At 44.0% G+C, this 27918-nt stretch overlaps 1 protein-coding gene across 5 annotated transcripts in view; it reads left to right on the forward strand.

The window, feature by feature from the left end:
• The window catches only part of LOC137373462 (MAPK/MAK/MRK overlapping kinase-like), a 208999-nt gene that overhangs the window by 56874 nt on the left and 124207 nt on the right, over nt 1–27918 (forward strand). For all 5 annotated transcript variants that reach the window (XM_068038287.1, XM_068038290.1, XM_068038288.1 and 2 more), the window contains 2 exons: nt 198–276; nt 620–668. In XM_068038287.1, the coding sequence (XP_067894388.1) occupies nt 198–276; nt 620–668 (128 nt within the window). The remainder of the gene's footprint in view (nt 1–197; nt 277–619; nt 669–27918) is intronic.

The raw sequence follows: 27918 nt of genomic DNA on the forward strand, positions 1-27918 counted from the left end.
CAGTTATGAAAATGGTGACATGATACCCCAAAGAACTAGTCCATTTTATCTATTTGCTGTTTTACTTACCTTGCAACTCCTTTGAAAGTGCTTTTGAATGATATAGCCTATGAATATAGCTAACAGACTGCTGGTGAAGTTATTGTTTAAACGAACAGTTGACTTTTGTGAGATTTACAAAACACTCTTATTTATAGGACGGAGGAACCCGTTACCTGAAGGTAAAATAAAGAGTTACATGTATCAACTATGTAAGTCCCTTGATTACATGCACAGGTAAGGAAAGTATAGGCAGTGAAAATAAGCATCATAAATATTTTCTAGGTAATATTAAGCTGAGTTAATTTGCAATTTCTTTTAAGATGTTTCCATTTATTTTTATGGACTGATTTGTAATGCCAGTGTATTCAAAGATGCATATGCACATTAAAAAAAAATCTATTAATAACAGAAAACCATTGTATATTCAGGAGTTTTATTTGATACAGGAAAAAGAAGCATTTTATTAATTTTCTGAAATCTGTTTATCAATAGCATAGTGATAAAATTGATTAGAAAGTTATAAATAATGAAATCATGGCTCAGCTTATTTGTTTACAAAATCTTCTATTCACCACAGAAATGGGATTTTTCACCGAGATGTAAAGCCAGAAAATATTTTAATTAAGGTAAGTTGTATTTATAGTTCTTCAACACTCAGTAGTTAAGAGTAGTAGGATGCTAGCTGACATCCTCAGTTTTCCTACGTGGTGATTAACACATCGTAGCTGTGTTGTTGTCAGGATGAAGTGCTTTGGCTATTGACTGAGAAATAGAAAAAAAATCACACTGATTTAGTATGGATGAACTTCTGAAATTAAGGCAGAGAAGAGGGAAGTTTACTGTGTACTTGACTGTACAGTACATGACCTAGAATTGCTTGTCACTAACATGAGGTGGCGAAAATAGAAAGTGTTCCATTTGGCATCAGTGAGCCTCATCACCTTCACAAGCACAAAATACAGCATTACGTCTTTGTAAAGATTGAAACATATGGCATACAATATGTGAAGAAAAAATTTGAGATTCACAATCTTTGATTAATTTGGCCTTGTATAAAATTGAATGAGTTATAACGCATGATTGTACTCATAGAATCCTAGTCATTTATGGCATAGAAGGAGACCATTCGGCCTATCAAGTCCATGCTAGCTCTCTGTGGAGCAATCCAGTCAGTCCCACTCCCCTAGTCGATCCATGTAGCCCTGCAAGATTATTTCCTTCAAATGCCCATCCAATTTTCTTTTGAAACGCTTCCACCACCCTCATGGGCAGCGGGTTCCAGGTCATTACCACTGGCATAAAAAAGTTCTTCGTCACATTCCCCTGCACCTCTTGCCCAAAACCTTCAATCTGTGTCCCCAAGTACTTGTACCATCAATTAATGGGAGCAGTTTTTCCTTGTCTGAATTATCTAAGCTTGACATAATCTTGTACACCTCCAAGGTAGGAGGCAGTGGTGTAGTGGTAATGTCACTGGACTAGTAATCCAGAGCCCAGGCTAATGCTCTGGGGATATGGGTTTGAATCCCACCATAGTAGATGGTGAAATTTGAATTCAATTAATTAATCTGGAATTAAAATCTAGCCCAATGATGAACATAAAAGCCATTGTTGCTTGTTGTAAAAACCCATCTAGTTCACTAATGGACTTTAGGGAAGGAAATCTGCTGTCCTTACCTGGTCTGGCCTACATGTTAGTCCAGACCCACAGCAATGTGGTTGACTCTTAAAATGCCCTCTGAAATGGCCTAGCAAGGAACTCAGTTCAAGGGAAAATTTGTGATGGGCAATAAATGCTGGCTGAGCCAGCGATGCTCACATCCCACAAAATAAATTTAAAAAAAAATTAAATCTCCCCTCAATCTCCTTTGCTCCAAGAACAACCCCAGCTTCTCCAACTTAGCCTAAAATCCCTCATCCTTGGAACCATTCTGATAAATCTCCTCTGCACGCTCTCAAGGACTCTCACATCCTTCTTAAAGTACAGTGACCAGAACTGGATGCAGTACTTCCGTTGGGGCCTAACCAGAGCTTTAGAAAGGCTCAGCATAACTTCCCTGTTTTTATACTCACTGCCTTATTTATGAAGCCCAAGATCCCATATGCTTTGCTAACCACTCTCTCAATATATCCGGCCACCTTCAAATATCGATGCACATTCACACCCAGATCCCTCTGTTCCTGCACATACTTTAGAACAGTGCCATTAAGTCTATATTGCCTCTCCCTATCCCTTTTGCCAAACTGCATACACTTGTTTATATTAAATTCCATCTGCCACTTTTCTGCCCATTCTGCTAGCCTATGTATGTCCTGTTGCAGGTGGTTTGTATCATCCTCACTGTTTGCTGCTCCTGCAAGTTTGATATCATCGGCAAAATCTGATATTCTACTCTGTATTCCAATATCCAAGTCATTTATGTAAATCCAAAAAAGCAGTGGTCCTTCCACTGAGCCTTGGAGAACACCACAGTCGACCATCCTGCAGTCTGGAAAACAACCATTTACCATGACTTGTTTTCTGGCCCTAAGTCAACTTTTTATCCAATTGGACACGGATCCTCCTATTCCATGAGCCTCAATTTTGTTAAAATGCCATATAAAAGGCTGGTTATCAAAAGCTTTCTTAAAATCCATATAGACAGCACCCACCGCATTCCCTTCATCAACCTTCTCTGTTACTTCATCAAAAAAATTCAATTAGAGTAGTCAAGCCTTTTACAAATCTGTGCTTGCTATTCTTTATTAATGCAAACCTTTCCAAGTGTCTGTTGATTTTTTTCTCCCCTGATTATTGGTTCTAAAACTTTACCCACCACTGATAAGCTAACTGGCCTGCAGTTGCTAGGACTGTCTTTACATATCTGGGGGAGATTATGGCAAGCCCTTCCACTATCTCCACACCCACTTCCTTTAACAACCTGGGATGCTAGCCATCTGGACCAGGTGACATCTACCCTGAGCAGAGTCAGCCTTTCCAGTACCTCCTCCCTCTCAATCTTTACCCTATCCATTACCTCTACTCTCTCCGCTTCTACTGATATTTTGTCAGATTCCTCTTCCTTGGTCAACACCGATACAAAGTACTTATTAAGTATTCTAGCTTTGCCCTGTGCCTGTAAGCATATATTACCTACCTATTACCCTAATAGGCCCCACTCCATCACTTACTACCTGCTTACTATTTACATGCTAGAAGATTATTTTTGCGTTCCCTTTTATGTTGACTGCCGTTCTATTCTCATATTCTCTCTTTGCCAGTCTCTTCACCTCCCCTCTCAACTTAAAGTATTAGGCCTGGTTCTCACTTGAAGAATTCACCTGACAATGCATCAATATATTACATATTGAGGCATTAAGGTCAAAAATCTGTGGCTATTATGGCACTCTCCTGCTGTAACTTGGTTGGGTGGGGGAAGTGAACCTGGGTAGGTGGAAGCCTGAAATCCGAGCATTTACATTGGGGATTCTAGGATGCCTGTTAGGGCTGGAGCCTCAATCCATCCCAAACATGGCCATTGCATTAGACAGAGTGCAGCTGAGAATAGGGAGTTCACACCTTTCCTTCCCTCATTGAGACCTAGTATATGGCTACTGTGGTGGACAAAGAAATTCTGGCTCCAAAAATTTAGGGTGGCAAGAAGGAGCTGACAATTCACTGAGGTTTAAAGAAAATAATGCGAAGCAAGGAAAAGGAATCTCCAGCAAAATGATGAAGTAGTATAGCATTCAAACTCCCCATTTGATGGAAAGTAGAGAGTAGATGTTGCTGGATGAGATGGCCAGGAGTAACATGTCAACCAGGGTTAGAGATGGGACATGCCTGGGTATCCAAGAAACACATCATTTTAAAAAACAAAACAAAATTGTAAATGTGTTTCCATGGGCCTCACGACCTCACAATTTCTGATGGACTTTCCAGCTTTCTTTTCAATGGTGATGCTGGTGTCTGCCATTGCAATGTAATATACAGAGCCTTCCCTGACTAGAAAGTCCACAGGGGTGAACAGTAGAAGTTTAAAGTAGATTAATTTCAATCCTTTGGCCAGGATGTTCTCCTATGCAGATTTCCAGGGTCCTTGTTTTTTTTGTCCCACAAATTGATCTATAAATATAAATGCTGTTGTATATTTTCTGTTCTTTTATCTTTTTTATCCATGGGCTATTTTGTATTTTCTGTAATTTCATTCCTTCCTTCATCTGTTTAGTTAGCCAAGAGGGTAATTGTACAGCTGTAGCTGCTTAATAACACCGCAAAAAATGTAGTCTCTAGTCATTTATTTGCTATTTAAGGAACCGTGCTATGCGGAAATTGGCTACTATGTTTGCCTACGTATTAACAGTAATTACAAGTCAAAAAATAAATTTATTAGCAGTGAAACTATTTACTGTGTTATGAGGAAAATCTACATAAATATGTTGTTTCGTTCTATTAGGAATTGCTAGGGGCTATTCAGTGATCTAGACACCATCGACTCTGCACTGGGCCCTCCAGCTATTGCTGAGTGTTGTCACACCACCTATGTTATCAATTATATCTGACATTTAGAAATATAGGTATATATTCTCCACTGGTACTGGTGCTCCAGATGCCAGCTTTGAACCTGTCAGCTTTTGGAACTGCTGTCCCCAAAATGGTTGGGGTTTTGCTAATTATTTGTGCAGTGGAAGCTCCAATATGGAATGCAGCTACTACTGAGAGCTCATTTCTTGGGGATTGGAATTTCTGTGCTGCTGCAGCCATGTCAAAGGAAGATTACACTTAAAGGGAAATGGCCATTGTGGAGGACAACAAAATTCTGGCTCCAAAAATTGAGGGTGGCAAGAAGGAGCTGACAATTCACTGTGATGTTTAAAGAAAATAATGCAAAGCAAGGAAAAGGAATCTCCAGCGAAATGATGAAGCAGTATAGCATTCAACTTCCCCATTTGATGCAGAGTAGATGTTGCTAGATGAGATGGTTGCAAAATGGGTTGCATTTTTTTGACATTTCAAGTTACCCTCCAATGAGGAGAGGAGTGCAGCATGCCTGCCTGCCACGTACTGCATACCAGGGTCAATATTATTTGCACTACCCTCTATGGCGACAGATACAGGAAAAAATGCATACCTTAAGGAAACTGTCAAGTAATGTTACCCAAAAGTACCATGTCAATAACCCAAATATGCATATGACTAAGTATTGCCTGTCAACTTGTTGCATATTTACTACAGGTTCTTTCCAAGCCCTCAAACAATCTTGGATCTCTTTCATTGCTTACCATGCATGCCTATACTTCAGAGACAACTTGCAACTGAAACTGTTGGCAAACTGACATCTTAAAAGGATTTCACTCAGCAAATCTGTGCATCATGCAGGTAGTTTCTGTTGCAATATCAGTTACTGACACAAAGGATGGGCTCCTGGTTTGGTACGTGTCTCATAACACAAGCTCATTCAATTTATGGCATCTCAAGACTACTACTCTGCTTGCAGGAGAATATACGCTTAATGCAGTGAACAGGCCTGAACTCAAGGAAGGATGAGAAACTTTAAGCACTTGAATCACTTGGAGATGGCCACCTTCCCTATTCAGAGCTCCAAGTAAATATGGGAAGGTGAAGCCAGAGGCCAAGTCAGACTGCGACCTGGTGCCATCTGCTCTTATCAAGATTCAATTACCTAAATGCAGAGAATACCAAAAAATTAGATTGGTTGAAATAAATGCCTGTAAAGGATTCTATGCAATTTTCCTTCCATTAGATTAAATGGATAGAACAACAGGTGGGTTTCATTACTGGCGAGTGCTGCTACTTGCCTGGTCTTCTAATACTGACTGTGCCTAGGCCAGGGGTCTCAACTAATTTATGGCTCCCAATTTTTTTGAGTTAGATCACGAAATCATGAAAAAAGCCTAAAAAAAAATTAAGTCAAGAAAATGACAAATCAAAAAACTATATGGCAACACGATTTTCCGTATTGAGTAATCATTTGCATAATCAAAAGTTTAGTTTCTACGCTGTTAAATTTCAAAATAGCATTTTTAGGGATTATTTTGGAAAATATATGGTAATTGTAGTCTTAAGGGCAGTTCGACCTTTTATCTTTTTAACAGGGTGGTCTCCTCGTTGACAGTTTATCTTATGATGCAATTTATAGATGTTAAAGAATTTAGCATTCACAATTATTTAATGCTGGAATTTACTAAATTGTATAAATGAGTTTAGGAGAAATATCTCACTGGATTTGTCTCACTTGCTGAAGAAGTGAGAACCACGTTTTTATTGGTGGGCATAAAAGGCTAATCATTATGCCGCATTTTACGGTTTCAAATAATTATTTTAACGAAAAACTCTAAATAAACTCATTCAAGTGGTATAGCGACACCATGGTTATGGATAATGCCTTTTGTTCGAGGAACAGGTTTTATGGTTGCAACCATTATTGTTTCTAATATAGCTGAGATGATAAATTATTCTGAACGTACTATTAAAAGCTATTTTTAATCACGAGCATCGATAGCCGAAAAAATTGTCTTAATTCTACGCATTTTAAGTTAAAGTTTGTTTTAAAGATGACTTTACTGACAATGTTAGTTGTAATAAAAATTCCATTTATTACAAGATCTGTTACAAAAGCACAAAGACTAAAAGCATTCTTTCAGTTTTATTTGTAAATTTCTTTTTACTTTTTTATTCAAAGTGGAAACGTGCTGTTTTTCCTTAAAATATTATTCACAATTTTTATGCTCTTTTTTTAATGTTGAACACATATAGAGCTTGGATTAGTACTTGGAACTATGATGTTGTTGCTATTACAGAGACTTGGTTGAGGGAGGGACAGGATTGGCAGCTAAATGTTCCAGGATTTAGAAGCTTCAGGAGGGATAGAGCGGGATGTAAAAGGGATGGGGGAGTTGCATTACTGGTTAAGGAGAATATCACAGCTGTACTGCGGGAGGACACCTCGGAGGCGTCGTGCAGCGAGGCAATATGGGTGGAGCTCAGGAATAGGAAGGGTGCAGTCACGATGTTGGGGGGTTTCTACAGGCCTCCCAACAGCCAGCGGGAGGTAGAGGAGCAGATATGTAGAAATGTAAAGGTAACAGGGTTGTAGTGGTGGGTGATTTTAACTTCCCCTATATTGACTGGGACTCGCTTAGTGCTAGGGGCTTGGATGGGGCAGAATTTGTAAGGAGCATCCAGGAGGGCTTCTTGAAACAATATGTAGATAGTCCAACTAGGGATGGGCCATACTGGACCTGGTATTGGGGAATGAACCAGGTGGTCGAAGTTTCAGTAGGGGAGCATCTTGGGAACAGTGACCATAATTCCATAAGTTTTAAGGTACTTGTGGATAAGGATAAGAGTAGTCTTCGGGTGAAGGTGCTAAGTTGGGGGAAGGCTAATTATAACAATATTAGGCAGGAACTGAAGAATTTAGATTGGGGGCGGCTGTTTGAGAGTAAATCAACATCTGACATGTGTGAGTCTTTCAAACATCTGTTGATTAGAATCCAGGAACAGCATGTTCCTGTGAGGAAGAAGGATAGGTTTGGCAACTTTCGGGAACCTTGGATAACGTGGGATATTGTGAGCTTAGTCAAAAAGAAAAAGGAAGCATTCGTAAGGGCTGGAAGGCTAGGAACAGACGAATCCCTTGAGGAATATAAAGATAGTTGGAAGGAACTTAAGCAAGGAGTCAGGAGGGCTAAAAGGGGTCATGAAAAGTCATTGGCAAACAGGATTAAGGAAAATCCCAAGGCTTTTTATACATATAAAAAGAGCAAGAGGGTAACTAGGGAAAGGGGGGCCCACTCAAGGACAGAGAAGGGAATCTATGTGTGGAGCCAGAGGAAATGGGCGAGGTACTAAATGAATACTTTGCATCAGTATTCACCAAAGAAAAGGACTTGGTGGATGATGAGCCTAGGGAAGGGAGTGTAGGTAGTCTCAGTCATCTCATTATCAAAAAGGAGGAGGTGTTGGGTGTCTTGCAAAGCATTAAAGTAGATAAGTCCCCAGGGCCTGATGGGATCTACCCCAGAATACTGAGGGAGGCAAGGGAAGAAATTGCTGGGGCCTTGACAGAAATCTTTGCATCCTCATTGGCTACAGGTGAAGTCCCAGAGGACTGGAGAATAGCCAATGTTGTTCCTTTGTTTAAGAAGGGTAGCAAGGATAATCCAGGAAATTATAGGCTGGTGAGCCTTACGTCAGTGGTAGGGAAATTATTAGAGAGGATTCTTCGGGACAGGATTTACTCCCATTTGGAAACAAACGAACCTATTAGCGAGAGGCAGCATGGTTTTGTGAAGGGGAGGTCGTGTCTCACTAATTTGATTGAGTTTTTTGAGGAAGTGACAAAGATGATTGATGAAGGAAGGGCAGTGGATGTTACCTATATGGACTTCAGTAAAGCCTTTGACAAGGTCCCTTATGGCAGACTGGTACAAAAGGTGAAGTCACACGGGATCAGAGGTGAGCTGGCAAGATGGATACAGAACTGGCTCAGTCAAAGAAGACAGAGGGTAGCAGTGGAAGGGTGCTTTTCTGAATGGAGGGATGAGACTAGTGGTGTTCCGCAGGGATTAGTGCTGGGACCTTTGCTCTTTGTAGTATATATAAATGATTTGGAGGAAAATGTAGCTGGTCTGATTAGTAAGTTTGCGGACGACATAAAGGTTGGTGGAGTTGCGGATATTGATGAGGATTGTCAGAGGATACAGCAGGATATAGATCGGTTGGAGACTTGGGCGGAGAAATGGCAGATGGAGTTTAATCCGGACAAATGTGAGGTAATGCATTTTGGAAGGTCTAATGCAGGTGGGAGGTATACAGTAAATGGCAGAACCCTGAGGAGTACTGACAGGCAGAGAGATCTGGGCGTACAGGTCCACAGGTCACTGAAAGTGGCAACGCAGGTGGATAAGGTAGTCAAGAAGGCATACGGCATGCTTGCCTTCATCGGTCGGGGCATAGAGTATAAAAATTGGAAAGTCATGCTGCAGCTGTACAGAACTTTAGTTAGGCCACACTTAGAATATTGCGTGCAATTCTGGTCGCCACACTACCAGAAGGACGTGGAGGCTTTGGAGAGGGTACAGAAGAGGTTTACCAGGATGTTGCCTGGTCTGGAGGGCATTAGCTATGAGGAGAGGTTGGATAAACTGGGATTGTTTTCACTGGAACGACGGAGGTGGAGGGGCGACATGATAGAGGTTTACAAAGTTATGAGCGGCATGGACAGAGTGGATAGTCAGAAGCTTTTTCCCAGGGTGGAAGAGTCAGTTACTAGGGGGTATAGGTTTAAGGTGCGAGGGGCAAAGTTTAGAGGGGATGTGCGAGGCAAGTTCTTTACACAGAGGGTGGTGAGTGCCTGGAACTTGCTGCCGAGGGAGGTGGTGGAAGCAGCAACATTTAAGAGGCATCTTGACAAATACATGAATAGGATGGGAATAGAGGGATACGGTCCCTGGAAGTGCAGAAGGTTTTAGTTTAGGCAGGCATCAAGATCAGCGCAGGCTTTGAGGGCCGAATGGCCTGTTCCTGTGCTGTACTGTTCTTTGTTCTTTGTTCATATTCACACTAAAATGTTAAAATAACACAACTTGCATACAATCACTTTAAATGAAAGTAAATTGGTGTCTATCAAACAAGACTTACCAGTGGTCTGGCACATGAATAACCTTAACAATCGATATCACAAGATGCAAAAAAAAAACATGCATGTTTTAATCTGCATATATCTCTGATTTTCGAGAAGGTTCATCAAAAAAGTTGTTCGGTTACAAAATGAATTGCGGGACAAGATGGGGTTATACACATCATATTAAAGAAAAAAAAATGTAATCACGGAAAGCAAGAGGGTTGAATGGCATTGAAACAGGGAACCATTGAAGATGAAAATAGTGACTTTAGCTTAGAGATGACAAGATTGTGTTTTTCTACCAAGCAAAAGAGGTCTCTCATGTTTCTGATATGGGATGAAATATTCCGTGTTGACAAAAAAAATCAAATTCCGGCCAACAGTTATTTTATTTTATTCGTTCATTGGATGTGGGCATCGATGGCTAGGCCAGCATTTATTGCCCATCCCTAATTGTCCTCGAGAAGGTGGTGGTAAGCTGCTTTCTTGAACTGCTGCAGTCATTGGGGTGTAGTTACACCCACAGTGCTGTTAGAAAGGGAGTTCCAGGATTTTGACCCAGTGTCAATGAAAGAACGGTGTACGGTTCCAAGTCAGGACCATGTGTGGCTTGGAAGGGAACTTGCAGGTGGTGGTGTTCCCATGCATCTACTACCCTTATCCTTCTAGATGATAGAGGTCATGGGTTTGGAAGGTACTGTCTAAGAAGCCTTGCTGGGTTACTGCAGCATCTTGTAGATGGTGCACACTGCTGCCACTGTATGCCAGTGGTGAAGGGAGTGAATGTTGAAGATGGTGGGTGGGGTGCCAGTCAAGCAGGCTGCTTTGTGTTGGATGGTGTCGAGCTTCTTGAGTACTGTTGGAACTGCAGCCATCCAGGCAAGTGGAGAGTATTCCATTACACTCCTGACTTGTGCCTTGTTGACCTTGGACAAGCATAGGGGATTCAGGAGATGAGTTACTCGCTGCGGAACTCCCAGTCTCTGACCTGCTCTTTTAGCCACTGTATTTATGTGGCTGGTTCAGTTCAGTTTCTGGTCAATGGTAACCCCCAGGATGTTGATAGTGGAAGAATTCAGCGATGGTAATGCTATTGAACATTAAGGGGAGATGGTTATATTCTCTCTTGTTTGAGCTGGTCATTGCCTGGCACTTGTGTGGCACAAATGTTACTTGCCGCTTATCAGCCCAAGCCGGGATGTTGTCCAAGTCTTGCTGCACCTGGACACGGGCTGCTTCATTATCTGAGGAGTTGCGAATGGTGCTGAACATTGTGCAATCATCAGTGAACATCCCCACCTTATGAATGGAGGGAAGGTCATTGACGAAGCAGCTGAAGATGGTTGGGCCTAGCACACTACCCTGAGGAACTCCTGTAGTGATGTCCTGGGACTTAGATGATTGACCTCCAACAACCACCGCTATTTTCCTTTGTGCTTGGTATGACTGCAGCCAGCGGAGAGTTTTCCCTCAATTCCCATTACTCCAGTTTTTCTAGGGCTCCTTGATGCCATTCTCGGTCACATGCTGCCTTGATGTCAAGAGCAATCACTCTCACCTCAACTCTGGAATTCAGCTCTTTTGTCCATCTTTGGAGGCAAAGGTTGTAATGAGGTCAGGAGCTGGGTGGCTCTGATGGAATCCCAACTGAGCATCAGTGAGCAGTTTATTGCGGAGCAAGTGCAGCTTAATGGCACTGTCGATGACCCCTTCCATCACTTTGCTGATGATTGAGAGTAGACTGATAAGGCAGTAATTGGCCGGGTTGGCTTTGTCCTGCTTTTTGTGTACAGGAGATACTTAGGCAATTTGGCACATTGCCGGGTGGCTGGCAGTGTTGTAGCTGTACTGGAACTGGTTGGCTAGGGGCGCGGCTAATTCTGGAGCACAAGTCTTCAGTGCTATTGCCAGAATGTTGTCAGGGCCCATAGCCTCTGCAGTAACCAAGTGCCTTTAGCCGTTTCTTGATATCACGTGGAGTGAATCGGATTGGCTGAAGACTGGCCTCTGTGATGCTGGGGACCTCAGGAGGAGGTCCACTCGGCACGTCTGACTGAAATTGTTGGAAATGCTGCAGCCTTATCTTTTGCACTGATGTGCTGCGCTCCCCCATCATTGAGGATGGGGATATTTATCAAGCCTCCTCTTCCTGTTAGTTGTTTAATTGTCCACCACCATTTACGACTGGATGTGGCAGGACTGCAGAGCTTAGATCTGATCCGTTGGCTGTGGGATCACTTAGCCCTGTCTATCACATGCTGCTTTCGCTGTTTGGCATGCAAGTAGGCCTGTGTTGTAGCTTCACCAGGCTGACATCTCATTTTGAGGTATGCCTGGTGCTGCTCCTGGCATGCCCTCCTGCACTCTTCATTGAACCTGGGTTGATCCCCCGGCTTAGTGTTAATGGTCGAGTGGGGATATGCCGGGCCATGAGGTTACAGATTGTGGTTGAATACAGTTCTGCTGCTGCTGATGGCCCACAGCGCCTCATCGAAGCCCAGTTTTGAGTTGTTAGATCTGTTTGAAATCTATCCCATTTAGCACAATGGTAGTGCCACACAACTCAGTGGGTATTCTCAATGGAAAGGTGGGTCTTCATCTCCACAAAGATTGTGCGATAGTCACTCCTACAAATACTGTCATGGACAGATGCATCAGATCGGTGAGGACGCGGTCAAGTAGGTTTTTCCCCCTTGTTGGTTCCCTCACCACCAGCCGCAGACACAGTCTAGCAGCTATGTCCTTTAGGACTCAGCCAGCTTGGTCAGTAATGGTGATACCGAGCCACTCTTGGTGGTGAATGTTGAAGTCCCCCACCCAGAGTACATTCTGTGCCCTTGCTACCCACAGTGCTTCTTCAAATTGATGTTCAACATGGAGAAACACCGATTCATCAGCCGAGGGGGTGGGTGCAGTAGGTGGTAATCAACAGGAGGTTTCTTTGCCCATGTTTGATCTGATGCCATACAACTTCATGGAGTTCGGCGTCAATGTTGTTCGCAAAGCTCAAAACCTTTGTTGAAAAATATCTATCTACCTTGAAGTGAAAGAAAATGTGCCGTTATGATTCTCCAGGAAAAAGTTGATATAGCCGAAGGCAAATTTAAGATTGGGTAGCATCACGATTCAACTTTGAAAATAAAAATAATAGTTTTTAACCCGATCGTGGGACGTAGAAACTGGATTTTGCCCTATCTGTATACAAGATTAAAATTACACGAAATTCAGTTGTAAAGATGGTCATTCTTATATGCGTCAGAGAGAAATTGAAGCAAAGGACTTTTTACGGCATCGAATAAGTGCATAAAGTTCCTTAGATTCTCGCTAAATAGTTTTTTCCCCTTAAGAATTAAGATACGTTTGTGCCTTTACTCCATTCTTTAATTTTTTTTGTTTTGCGGCTCCCATTAGGTTTTATTTTAGGCATTTTTTTTTAAAGGCTCTTTATATAAAAAAAGGTTGCCGCTCCCTGGCCTGGGCAATCCAGCACGCGTGGGCAGAAGCCAGAAAAATTTATTGAAAACTTCCGATCTTCTCCTACACGCAAGCATACACATAATAACAAAACCATTACACACCATATTCTCTAAAGAAGTTTTTTTTTGAACTGGAATTCCAGTAGATGTTCGTCTTCTGTCATTGTAGGTCTCGGAGGGCAGCTTGCTAGAGGCCCAGAACAAAAGCTATCACCAAAGCTGCATAAGCTAGTGACACTGACTCCCTTTTTGAGGGTGCACCTGCAGAGTCCCTGGTACGTGACTATGCATGCCAGGCTAGCGTGTATAATGCTAGTTTTTAAAAATTAGTTCATGGGATGTCGACATTGCTGGCAAGACCAGCATTTATTACCCATCCCAAATTGCTCTCGAGAAGGTGGTAGTGAACCACCACCTTGAAGTGCTGGAGCCCATGTGGTGTAAGTATCCCTACAATGCTGTTAGATAGGGAGTTCCAGGACTTTGACCCAGTAACAATGAAGGAATAGCAATATATTTCCAGGTCAGGATGGTGAATGAGTTGGATGGAAACTTGCAGATGGCGGTGTTCCCCTGTGCCTGCTGCTATTGTCCTTCTAGGTGGAAGAGGTCATGGTTTTGGAAGGTGTTGTTGAAGAAGCCTTGTCGAGTTGCTGCAGTGCATCTTGTAGATGGTACATACTGTAGCCACGGTGCACCAGTGATGGAGGGATTGAATGTTTGTTTGAGGTGGTCGATGGGATGCCAATCAAGTGGGCTGCTTTGTCCTGAATGGTGTCGAACCTCTTGAGTGCTTGAGGGTTGTTGGAGCTGCACTCATCTGGGCAAGTGGGGAGTGTTCCATTACACTCCTGACATGCTCCTTGTAGACAGTGGAAAGGTTTTGGGGAATCAGGAGGTGAGTCACTTGACACAGAATAACCAGCTTCTGATCTGCTTTTGTAGACACAATACTTATGAGGCTGGTCATATTAAGTTTCTGGTTGGTGACCACCCCACCCCCCCGGCCCCCCACCAAGATGTTGATGGTGGGGGATTTGGCAGTGGTAATGCCATTGAATGTCAAGTGGAGGTGATTAGACTCTCTCTTGTTAGATAGAGATAGTCATTGTCTGGCACTTGTGTGGTGCGCACGTTACTGATCTGTTATGAGCACAAGGCTGAATGTTGTCCAGATCTTGTTCCATGCGGGCACAAACTTCATTATTTAGCAGTTGTGAATGGAACTGAACTTATGATAGAGGGAATGTCATTGAAGCAGCTAAAGACAGTTGGGCCTAGGACACTAGCCTGAGGAACTCCTGCAGAGAAGTCCTGGGACTGAAATCATTGGCCTCCAACAACCACAATGATTGTGCTTTGTGCTAGTTATAACTCCAGCCTGCAGAGACTTTCCCCTTGATTTCTGTTGACTTCAATTTTATTCTTCTTCTTCTCTTCTTTTGGGCCTCCTTATCTCGAGAGACAATGGATACGCGCCTGGAGGTGGTCAGTGGTTTGTGAAGCAGCGCCTGGAGTGGCTATAAAGGCCAATTCTGGAGTGACAGGCTCTTCCACAGGTGCTGCAGAGAAATTTGTTTGTTGGGGCTGTTGCACAGTTGGCTCTCCCCTTGCGCCTCTGTCTTTTTTCCTGCCAACTACTAAGTCTCTTCGACTCGCCACAATTTAGCCCTGTCTTTATGGCTGCCCGCCAGCTCTGGCGAATGCTGGCAACTGACTCCCACGACTTGTGATCAATGTCACACGATTTCATGTCGCGTTTGCAGACGTCTTTATAACGGAGACATGGACGGCCGGTGGGTCTGATACCAGTGGCGAGCTCGCTGTACAATGTGTCTTTGGGGATCCTGCCATCTTCCATGCGGCTCACATGGCCAAGCCATCTCAAGCGCCGCTGACTCAGTAGTGTGTATAAGCTGGGGGTGTTGGCCGCTTCAAGGACTTCTGTGTTGGAGATATAGTCCTGCCACCTGATGCCAAGTATTCTCCGAAGGCAGCGAAGATGGAATGAATTGAGACGTCGCTCTTGGCTGGCATACGTTGTCCAGGCCTCGCTGCCGTAGAGCAAGGTACTGAGGACACAGGCCTGATACACTCGGACTTTTGTGTTCCGTGTCAGTGCGCCATTTTCCCACACTCTCTTGGCCAGTCTGGACATAGCAGTGGAAGCCTTACCCATGCGCTTGTTGATTTCTGCATCTAGAGACAGGTTACTGGTGATAGTTGAGCCTAGGTAGGTGAACTCTTGAACCACTTCCAGAGCGTGGTCGCCAATATTGATGGATGGAGCATTTCTGACATCCTGCCCCATGATGTTCGTTTTCTTGAGGCTGATGGTTAGGCCAAATTCATTGCAGGCAGACGCAAACCTGTCGATGAGACTCTGCAGGCATTCTTCAGTGTGAGATGTTAAAGCAGCATCGTCAGCAAAGAGGAGTTCTCTGATGAGGACTTTCCGTACTTTGGACTTCGCTCTTAGACGGGCAAGGTTGAACAACCTGCCCCCTGATCTTGTGTGGAGGAAAATTCCTTCTTCAGAGGATTTGAACGCATGTGAAAGCAGCAGGGAGAAGAAAATCCCAAAAAGTGTGGGTGCGAGAACACAGCCCTGTTTCACACCACTCAGGATAGGAAAGGATTTCTGTTGACTTCAATTTTATTAGGGCTGCATGATACCACACTCAGCCAAATGCAGTCTTGATGTCAAGGGTAGTCACTTTCACCTCACCTCCTGTAATTCAGCTCTTTTGTCCATGTTTGGACCAAGGCCTGGAGCTGAGTAGTCACAGTGGAACCCAAACTGAGCATTGGCAAGCAGGTTATTGGTGAGTAAGTGCTGCATGATAGCACTGTTGACGACACCTTACATCACTTTGTTGATGATTGAGAGTAGAATGTTGGAGTGGTAATTGGCCAGATTGAACTTTTCCTGCTTTTTGTAGACAGGCCATACCTGGGCAATTTTCCTCTTTTTGGTTAAATGCCAGTGTTGTAGCTGTATTGAGACAGCTTGGCTGGAGGCAGGGTAGTTCTGGACATGGTTTCAGTACTACAGCCGGGAGATTGTCGGGGGCAGTATCCGGTGCGATCAGCCATTTCCTGATATGACATGGAGTGAATTGAATTGGCTGAAGACTGGCTTCTGTAATGCTGGGAACCTCAGGAGGAGGCTGAGATGGATTATTCACTCAGCACTTCTGGCTGAAGATGGTTGCAAATGCTTCAACCTTGTCTTTTGCACTCATGCAGCAGGAGGCAGCAGCAATGATGGCAGATAGAGCAGAGTGGGGGAAGAACAGACCTGATTGGAGGTGGCAGCACCGCTAGCATACCTTCCAGTCTACACTCCAAAAATTGAGGAGTGATGTCACAGGACAGCAACTAACTGAGGGGTGACCTAATCACAGACACCAGCAGTGGCATAGAATGAGAGAGGGAGAGAGAGCAGTGGAACAGTGTGGACCTGATCGATGTAAAAGCAAAGAGTGACCTTATAGGACAGCAGGTCGGTGATTGGTTGGTGAGTTTTAAGGCTTTATTTTTCCCCTAAACTAAGGCAGTGGTTTAAATTAGGACCGGGAAACTATTAAGTACTGTATTAAATTTACAGCTTAGCCAGTTAAACTAATGAAATTTCATTTGGGGTGAGTATATGAATTAGTATTAAGAGTATTAGCATGGAGCAGGTATAGAGACATTGATTAAAATTAATAGTTTATACAAGGTGTTAAGACTGAGGTGGGAGGAGTGCACTTTTCTTTCCAGTTCCACTTCTCCACAGGTCACAACATATGTTTAAATGTTTGCCCAGTTACAGATACGGTCAATCATAGATTCTACTCTTTATCACAGAACAAAATACACCAACCAGGTTTCTTTAATAAGCAACAAAATTATCAGTTTATTATAAGAATTTAAGAATTAGGAGCAGGAGTAGACAATTCAGCCCCTGGAGCCTGCTCCGCCATTCAATACAATCATGGCTGATCTCATCTCGGCCTCAACTCCACTTTCCTGCCCGTTCTCCATAACCCTTCAACCCATTTCTAATTAAAAATCTGTCTATCTCCTCCTTAAATTTACCCAATGTCCCAGCATCCACCGCACTCTGGGGTAGTCAATTCCACATATTCACGACCCTTTGAGAGAAATAATTTCTCCTCATCTCTGCTTTAAATCTGCTACCCCTTATCCTAAAACTATGACCTAGATTGCCCCACCAGAGGAAAGATTCTCTCTATGTCGACTTTGTCAATACCCTTAATGATCTTATATACCTCAATTAGATCCCTCTCATTCTTCTAAACTCCAGAGAGTAAAGGCCTAAACTGCTCAGTCTCTCTTCATAAGACAAATCCCTCATCCTTGGAATCAATCCATAAACATAACCAGTAACAAAGCAAAGCATTAACACACCGAGTGAAATATGAAAGGTCCCTTTTACCTTAGCCCCTCTCACTCACACACTCACACACACTCACACACACTCACTCACACACACACACACACACACTCTCTCACTCACACACACACACACTCTCACACACACACACTCTCACACACACAGTCTCTCATACACACACACTCTCTCATACACACACACACACACTCTCACACACTCACACACACTCACACACACTCTCACACTCACACACACACTCACACACACTCACACACACACACACACACACACACACACTCTCTCTCTCTCTCTCTCTCTCTCACACGCACACAGACACACACACTGGTTAACCAAAAAAGTAGAGAATTTTTTCTTTAGAGTTCTGTTAGAAAAAAAGACAAAAAAGAATACTTTGGCCAAATGCTTGCTAATTCTTGAAGAAAAAAGGGAGGATATGGGAAATATGTCAGTTGTCCCTTTTTTTTGGTTTGGTGTCCCAAATACGTACAGACAGCTGTCAAAGGGATCTTTCTAGAACAGTCCTTTTCAGGTGACGTTGAAGATCAGTTTGGCAGGCTTTCCAAAAGAAATGCGACAACAGGGGTTTCTGGCAGGCTTTTCAGAAGAAATGCAGCATCAGTTTCTCTATTTCTTACACTTGATTCTCAGGAAGTTCTCAAAGAGATGGAAGAGGGTGCTGATGGTGACTGCTCTCTTGGCCCATTTTCTCCAACTGCCTTCAAAACGGTTCACACCCCAACTGACTGTCCAAAGCGATACCAAAAACAATATCTCAAGAGTCAAGCCTCCTCACCCGTGTAAATTTTGACCTGTCACTTCTCTGTAAACATCTCCCTCAAGTCAAAAAAGCCCTGCTGCATATTTATCTGAAGACAGGTGACTTCCAGTAAATGTTGTTTTCAAACAAGACCTCTCAGTATCCTTTCAATGACCCCAGTGAAAAACAATCCATGGAATCCTTTTTAGTTTTCCCAAATAAAACAATGTCCATAACTCTAAAATACATGAGTCCTCAAAAAATACTTTAAACAATATAGAAGCACCGTCATAACAAAGGTAATAACTAGATTCTAAAAGAGGGAATAGATTTTTTTCTTAGATCCTGGATGGGCGTTTGAGACCTGTTGCTTGTAATTCCTGCTCCATAGCTGGAGGAGGTGGCTCTGCAAACGTCCCCATCCTCAATGATGGGGAGCCCAGAACATCAGTGCAAAAAATAAGGCTGAAGCATTTTCAACAATCTTCAGCCAAAAGTACCGAGTTGATGATCCATCTCAGCCTCATCCTGAAGTCCCTAGCATCACAGATGCCAGTATTCAGCCAATTTGATTCAATCCGCGTGATATCAAGAAACGACTGAAGGCACTGGATACTGCAAAGGCTATGGGCCCTGACAACATTCTGGCAATAGTACTGAAGACCTGTGCTCCAGAATTTGCCACGCCCCTAACCAAGCTGTTCCAGTACAACTACAGCACTGGTATCTACCTGGCAATGTGGAAAATTGCCCAGGTATGTCCTGTACACAAAAAGCAGGACAAGTCCAACCCAGCCAATTACCATCCCATCAGTCTACTCTCAATCATCAGGAAAGTGATGGAAGGTGTCATCAACAGTGCCATCAAGCGGCACTTGCTTAGCAATAACCTGCTCAGGGACGCTCAGTTTGGGTTCCGCCAGGGCCACTCAGCTCCTCACCTCATTACAGCCTTGGTTCAAACATGGAAAAAGAGCTGAACTCAAGAGATGAGGTGAGAGTGACTGCCCTTAACATCAAGGCAGCATTTGACTGAATATGGCATCAAGGTGCCCTAGCAAAACTGAAGTCAATGGGAATCGGGGGGAAACTCTCCGCTGGTTGGAGTCATACCTAGTGCAAAGGAAGATGGTTGTGGTTGTTGGAGGTCAGTCATATGAGCTCCAGGACATCACTGCAAGAGTTCCTCAGGGTAGTGTCCTAGGCTCAACCATCTTCAGCTACTTCATCAATGACCTTCCTTCAGTCATAAGGTCAGAAGTGGGGATGTTCGCTGATGATTGCACAATGTTTAGCACCATTCACGACTCCTCAGATACTGAAGCAGTCCATGCAGAAATGCAGCAAGACCTGGACAATATCCAGGCTTGGGCTGATAAGTGGCAAATAACATTCGCGCCACACAAGTGACAGGCAATGATGATCTCCAACAAGAGACAATCTAACCATCTCCCCTTGACGTTCAATGGCATTACCATCGCTGAATCCCCCACTGTCAACATCCTGGGGGTTACCATTGACCAGAAACTGAACTAGAGTAGCCATATAGATACCGAGGCTACAAGAGCAGATCAGAGGCTAGGAGTCCTGCGCCGAGTAACTTACCTCCTGTATCCCAAAGCCTGTCCACCATCTGCAAGGCACAATTCAGGAGTGTGATGGAATACTCTCCACTTGCCTGGATGGGTACAGCTCCAACAATACTCAAGAAGCTCGACACCATCCAGGGCAAAGCAATCTGCTTGATTGGCACACCATCCACAAACATTCATGCCCACCACCACCACGCACAGTGGCAGCAACAGATACCCATATATAAGTTGCACTGCAGCAACGCACCAAGGCTCCTTAGACAGCACCTTGCAAACCCGCGACCTCTACCAATCAGAAGGATAAGGGCAGAAAATGCATGGGAACACCACCACCTGCAAATTCCCCTCCAAGCCACACACCATCCTGACTTGGAACTATATCACCGTTCCTTCACTGTTACTGGGTCAAAATCCTGGAACTCGCTTCCTACCAGCACTTTGGGTATCCCTACCCAACATGGACTGCAGCGGTTCAAGAAAGCAGCTCACCACCACCTTCTCAAGGGCAATTAGTGAAGGCAACAAATGTTGGCCTAGCGACGGCCACATCACCTAAATGATTTTTTTTAAAATGTGGGAACTTCAGCACACTTGTTGTGTCTTGGGGGACCAGATGTGTAGGAAGTGCTTCCAGCTGCTTGAGCTCAAGCTCAGGATTTCCGAGCTTGAAGGGCAGCTGGAGTCACTGAGGAGCATCAGAGAGGATGAGAGTTTCTTGGATCATATGTTCGAGTAGGTGGCCACCCCACAGGCAGTAAGAGTTCAGGGTAGTAGATGGATGACCATTCAGAAGAGTAGGAAGAGGAAGGCGGTCCAGCAGGAATCTTTGGGGTGTGTGCTACTCTCAATCCGCTACTCAGCATTTGAATCACTAGGAGTGACAACACCTTACAGGAGTGCAGTCCAGACCTTGGCACCAATGGTCAAGGGACTGTACAGGAGGGAACAGCAAAGAGTAGAAATGTTGTCGTTATAGGAGATTCTATAGTTAGGGGGATAGATGGGCATTTCTGTAACCATCATTGTTAATTCCGCATGGTATGTTGCCTTCCTGGTGCCTGGGTAAAGGACATTTATGGAGAGGGTGCAGAATATTCTGCAGGAGGAAGGGAGTGAGCCAGAAGTTGCGATACATGTTGGTACCAACAACATAGAGAGGGCAGGTATTAATGTCCTACGGTCAGATTTTCAGGAGCTCGGAAAAATGTTAAAATGTAGGACTTCTAATGTAGTAATCTCTGGATTACTTCCAGTGCCACATGCTCGCTTGAGTAAAAATATGGAAGGTGGGGAGTATGAATGTGTGACTTGAGGCATTGTGTAGGAAGGAGAACATTTGATTCTTGTGTCACTGGGACCAGTTATGGGGCAGGAGGCACCTATTCAAAAGGGACAGGGACTGGGATCAATGTGCTCATGGGAAATTCACTCACTAGTGTGGTTGGGGAGGGTTTAAACAAAATTGGCAGTGGGAATTTACACCAGCATATAGAAGTAGAGGAATAAGTTGCATAAAGGACTGAGAGTATTAGATAGGACTACGGAAGGAAATTGTACCATATTAGCTAAAAGCAGAGAAAGAAGGTCTATGAGGAATACAAAGACCGGTTTAGAATGTATGTAAACGCACAAAGTGTGGTGAATAAGTTTGGTAAGCTACAAGCACAAATAGCTGTTTGGGAATATGATATAGTGACAATAACGGAAATGTGGGTTGAAAATGGTGAGGACTGGGTGCTTAATATTCAGGGGTACAAAGTGTTCAGAAGAAAGGGAAGAAAAAGGGAGGTGGGGTGGCAGTACTGATTAGGGAAGATGTTGTAGTGTTGGAAAGAGAAGTTGTTCAAGGACAGAATCCATTTGGTTAGAGTTGAGAAGCAAAATGGGGATGATTGTGCTGCTTGAGGTATTCTATACCCCTCCAAATAGTGAGAGAAATAGATAGAGGAGCAAATCTGCAGGAAAATGACAGAGATGTGCAAGAACTATGGAGTAGTGATATTGGGGAACTGTAATTAACCAAATATTGATTGGGATAATGCTAGAATAAAGGCTTACTCCCTTCCGCCTGCAGATTATTCTGCACCCTCTCTATAATGTCCTTTACCCTGGCACCAGGGAGGCAACACATCATGCGAATTAACAATGGTGGTTACAGAAATGCCTATCTGTCCCCCTAACTATGGAATCTTTTATTACGACTACATTTCTACTCTTTGCTATTCCCTCCTGTGCAGTCCCTTGACCATTGGTGCCATGGTCTGGACTGCACTCCTTTAAGGTCTCGTCACTCCCAGTGATTCAAATGATGAGTAGCGGATTAAGGATAACTTCCTCGACGAGTATGTTCTTGGTCCAATTTGGAAGGATGCATTGCTGGATCAGGTGCTGGAAAATGAGGTAGGCTAAGTGGACCAAGTGTCTAGGGGGGAACACTTAGGTAAAAGTGATCATTGTATCATAAGGTTTAGATTAACAATGGAGAAGAGCAAGGAACAATCTAATGTCGAACTACTAAATTGGAAGAGTGCTAACTTGAATGGGATGAGAAGGGATCTAGCCAGGGTAAAATAAAACCAAAGACTGACAGGAAAAATCGTAACAGAGCCATCGGTGATCTTTCAGGTACACGATTGGTAGATTCCAATGAAGGTGAAAGGGAGAGGAACCATAGCCAGGGCTCTTTGGATGACAAGGGAGATAGAAAATATGATGGAACAAAAAAAAGAGGATGTATGATGCATGTCCAATCACAGAATCGTTACAGCACAGAAGGAGGCCATTCAGCCCATCGTGTCTACACCAGCTCTCTGGAAGAGCAACTCCCTCAGTTCCATTCCCCTGCTTTCTCCTCGTAACCCTGCATGTCCTTCCTTTTCATATAACTGTCTAATTCCCTTTTGAATGCTTCAATTGAACCTGTCTCCACAACGTTCTCAGACAGCACATTCCAGACCTTAACCACTCGCTGCATGAAAAAGTTTTTCCTCATGTTACTTTTGCTTCCCTTACCAAATACTTTCAATCTGTGCCCTCTGTTCTTGATCCTTTCACGAGTGGGAACAGTTTCTCTCTATCTACTTTGTCCAGACCCCTCGTGATTTTGAATACCTCAATCAAATCACCTCTCTGCCTTCTCTTCTCCAAGGAAAACAGTCCTAAATTCTTCAATCTATCTTCATAACTGAAATTCTTAATTCCTGGAACCATTCTCATGAATCTTTTCTGCACCCTTTCTAGCGCCATGACATCCTTCCTAAAGCGCAGCCCCGGTAACTGGACGTAATACTCCAACTAAAGCCGAACTAGTGTCTTATACAAGTTCGACATAACTTCCTTGCTCTTGTACTCTATACCCCTCTCAATAAAGCCCAGGATACTGTATGCTTTATTAACAGCTCTCCCAACCTGTCCTGCCATCTTCAATGACTTATGCACATATACACCTAGGTCCCTCTGCTCCTGCACCCCCTTTAGAATTGTACCCTTTTATTCTATATTGTCTCTCCATATTTTTCCTACCAAAATGAATCACATCACATTTCTCTGCATTGAACTTCATCTGCCTCCTGTCTGTCCATTCCACCAACTTGTCTATGTCCTTTTGAAGTTCTACACTATCCTCCTCACAGTTCACAATGCTTCCAAGTTTTGTATCATCTGCAAACTTTGAAATTGTGCCCTGTACACCAACGTCGAGGTCATTAATATATATAAGGAAAAGCAAGGGTCCCAATTCTGATCCCTGGGAAACTCCACTACAAACCCTCCTCCAGCCCGAAAAACATCCATAAACCACTACTCTTTGTTTCCTGTCACTCAGCCAATTTCGTATCCATATTGCTACCATCCCTTTTATTCCATGAGCTACAAGTTTGCTCACAAGTCTGTTGTGTGGCACTGTATCAAATGCCTTTTGAAAGTCCATGTACACCACATCAACAGCATTGCCCTCATCAACTCTCTCAGTTACCTCCTCAAAAAACTCTAGCAAGTTAGTTAAACATGATTTTCCCTAAAGAAATTCATGTTGGCTTTCCTTAATTAACTCCCATTTGTCCATGTGACTATTGATTTTGTCCCTAATTATTTTTTCTAGAAGTTTTCCCACCACCGACGTTAAACTGACTGGCCTGTAGTTGCTGGGCTAATCTTTACACCCTTTTTTGAACAAGGGTGTAACGTTTGCAATTCTCCAGTCCTCTGGCACCACCCTGAGTCTAAGGAAGACTGAAAAATTATGGCCAGTGCCTCTGCGATTTCCACCCTCACTTCCCTCAATATCCTTGGATGCATCTCATCTGGCCCTGGTGCTTTATTCACTTTAAGTTCAGACAGCCTATCTAATACTTCTTCTTTACCAATTTTAAACCCCTCTAGTGTCTGACTTACCTCCTCTTTCAACATTGCCTGGGTTGCATCTTCTTCCTTGGTAAAGACAGATGCAAAGTATTCATTTAATACCTCAACTATGCCTTCTGGCCCCATGTATAAGACCCCTTTCTGGTCCCTAATCGGCCCCATTCCTACTTTTACCACACTTTTACTATTTATATGCTTATAGAAAACTTTGGGATTTCCTTTAATGGTAGCTGCCAGTATCTTTTCATGCTTTCTCTTTGCTTCTCTTATTTGCTTTTTCACTTCCCCTCTGGACCTATATTTAGCCTGGTTCTCAATAGTATTTTCGACCTGGCATCTGTCATAAGCACACTTTTTCTTCTTTATATTAATCTTTACCTCTTTTGTCATCCAGGGAGCCCTGGATTTGTTTGCCTTACCTTTCCCTTTCGAGGGAACATACCTTGACTGTGCCCAAACTATCTCCTCTTTGAAGGTACCCCATTGTCCATCTGCCAGTTTTCCTGCCAGCTTTTGACTCCAATTTATTCACCCCAGCTCCATTCTTACTCCATTTACATTAACCTTCCCCCAGTTAATTATTCTTACCCTGGATTGCTCTTTGTCCTTTTCCATAGGGTGGCACAGTGGCGCAGTGGTTAGCACCGCAGCCTCACAGCTCCAGCAACCCGGGTTCAATACTGGGTATTGCCTGTGTGGAGTTTGCAAGTTCTCCCTGTGTCTGCGTGGGTTTTCTCCGGGTGCTCCGGTTTCCTCCCACAGCCAAAAGACTTGCAGGTTGGTAGGTAAATTGGCCATTATATAAAAATTGCCCCTAGTATAGGTAGGTGGTAGGGAAATATAAGGACAGGTGGGGATGTGGTAGGAATATGGGATCAGTGTAGGATTAGTATAAATGGGTGGTTGATGGTCGGCACAGACTCGGTGGGCTTAAGGGCCTGTTTCAGTGCTGTATCTCTAAATAAAAATTACAAGATAAATAAATAGTCAGCCTAAACCTTATGATACAATGATCACTATCCCCAAAATGCTCTCCTACTGATACTTGATCCACTTGGCCCACCTTTTTTTTGTTCATTCATGGGATGTAGGCGTCATTGGCCAGGCCAGCATTTATTGCCCATCCCTAATTGCCCTTGAGGAGGTGGTGGTGAGCTGCCTTCTTGAACCGCTGCAGTCCATTTGGGGTAGGTATACCCACAGTGCTGTTAGGAAGGGAGTTCCAGGATTTTGACCCAGCGACAGTGAAGGAACGGCGATATAGTTCCAAGTCAGGATGGTGTGTGACTTGGAGGGGAACTTGCAGGTGGTGGTGTTCCCATGCATTTGCTGCCCTTGTCCTTCTAGTTGGTAGAGGTCGCGGGTTTGGAAGGTGCTGTCTAAGGAGCCTTGGTGCATTGCTGCAGTGCATCTTGTAGATGGTACACACTGCTGCCACTGTGCGTCGGTGGTGGAGGGAGTGAATGTTTGTAGATGGGGTGCCAATTAAGCAGGCTGCTTTGTCCTGGATGGTGTCGAGTTTCTTGAGTGTTGTTGGAGCTGCACCCATCCAGGCAAGTGGAGAGTATTTCATCACACTCTTGACTTGTGCCTTGTAGATGGTGGACAGGCTTTGGGGAGTCAGGAGGTGAGTTTCTCACCTCAGGATTCCTAGCCTCTGACCTGCTCTTGTAGCCACGGTATTTATATGGCTACTCCAGTTCAGTTTCTGGTCAATGGTAGCCCCTAGGATGTTGATAGTGTGGGATTCAGCGATGGTAATGCCGTTGAATGTCAAGGGGAGATGGTTAGATTCTCTCTCGTTGGAGATGGTCATTGCCTGGCACTTGTGTGGCGTGAATGTTACTTGCCACTTATCAGCCCAAGCCTGGATATTGTCCAGGTCTTGCTGCATTTCTACACGGACTGCTTCAGTATCTGAGGAGTCACGAATGGTGCTGAACATTGTGCAATCATCAGCGAACATCCCCACTTCTGACCTTATGATTGAAGGAAGGTCATTGATGAAGCAGCTGAAGATGGTTGGGCCCAGGACACTACCCTGAGGAACTCTTGCAGTGATGTCCTGGAGCTCAGATGATTGTCCTCCAACAACCACAACCATCTTCCTTTGCGCTAGATATGACTCCTGCCAGCGGAGGGTTTTCCCCCTGATTCCCATTGACCTCAGTTTTGCTAGGGCTCCTTGATGCCATACTCGGTCAAATGCTGCCTTGATGTCAAGGGCAGTCACTCTCAGCTCACCTCATTCCCAAGAACCAGGTCTAGCAGTGCATCCTTTCTCGTTGGACTAGCAACATATTGTTGTGGCAAAGCTTCCTGAAAACACTCTAGGAACTCTTGCCTCTCACTGCGCTTTACACTACTATCATCCCAGTCTATGTTTGGATATTTAAAGTCCCCCATTATAACTATCCTATAATTTTTGCACCTTTCTATAATTTCCTTGCAAATTTGTTCCTCCATGTCCTTCACACTAGCTGGTGGTCTACAGACAACACCAAGCAATGTAACCACGCCTTTTTTGTTCCTTGGTTCTAGCCAAATTGATTCTGTCCTTGACCCCCCAGGGACATCCTTTTTCTCCAGCACTGCAATGCTCTCCTTAATCAATACTGCCACCCCTCCCCCTTTTTTCCCTTTCCCACCTTTTCTGAACACCTTGTATCCTGGAATATTTAATACCCAGTCCTGCCCTTTGAGCCAGGTCTCTGTTAAAATCACAGCATCATATTTCCACATGGCAATCTGCACCTGTACCTCACCAATATTATTAACAACACTCTGTGCTTTCACATAAATTCACATTAACCCTGATTCAGACTTTATTACTTTCTCCCTTACTCTGACCCCACCTAATAACGTATTATTCCCTACTCTCGTGCTATCTACCTCCCCCAGTATTCTGTGCACCTTGGTATTCCTCTCTGATTCTTGCTCCTGGTTTCCACACCCCAGACAAGTTACCAGTTTTGCTTCCCTCCAATCTGAACTCCCTCTCAGGTTCCCACCCCCCTGACAATTTAGTTTAAACCCTCCCCAACAGCCCTAGCAAATCTCCCTGCAAGGATATTCGTCCCAGTCCTGCTCAGATTCCAGCCGTCCATCTTGTACTGGTACCACCTGCCCCAGAACTGGTCCCAATGTCTCAGAAATTTGATGCCCTCCCTCCTACACCAGTTCTCCAGCCACATGTTCAATCACTCAATTGTCCTATTTTTATTTTATTTTAGAGATACTGCACTGAAACAGGCCCTTCGGCCCACCGAGTCTGTGCTGACCAGCAACCACCCATTTTATGCTACTCCTACATTAATCCCATATTCCCTACCACATCCCCACAATTCTCCTACCTCACTAGGGGCAATTTACAATGGCCAATTTACCTATCAACCTGCAAGTCTTTGGCTGTGGGAATAAACTGGAGCACCCGACGGAAACCCTCGCAGTCACAGGGAGAACTTGCAAACTCCACACAGGGCAGTACCCAGAATCGAACCCGGGTCGCTGGAGCTGTGAGGCAGTGGTGCTAGCCCCTGCGCTGCCCTATTCTTACACTCACTTGCGCCGTGGGACTGAGAGTAATCCTGAGATTACTGCTTTTGAGGTCCTGCTTTTTAATCTCCTTCCTAGCTCC

The sequence above is a fragment of the Heterodontus francisci genome, chromosome 9 (genome assembly GCF_036365525.1).
Source record: "Heterodontus francisci isolate sHetFra1 chromosome 9, sHetFra1.hap1, whole genome shotgun sequence".
NCBI lineage: Eukaryota > Metazoa > Chordata > Chondrichthyes > Heterodontiformes > Heterodontidae > Heterodontus > Heterodontus francisci.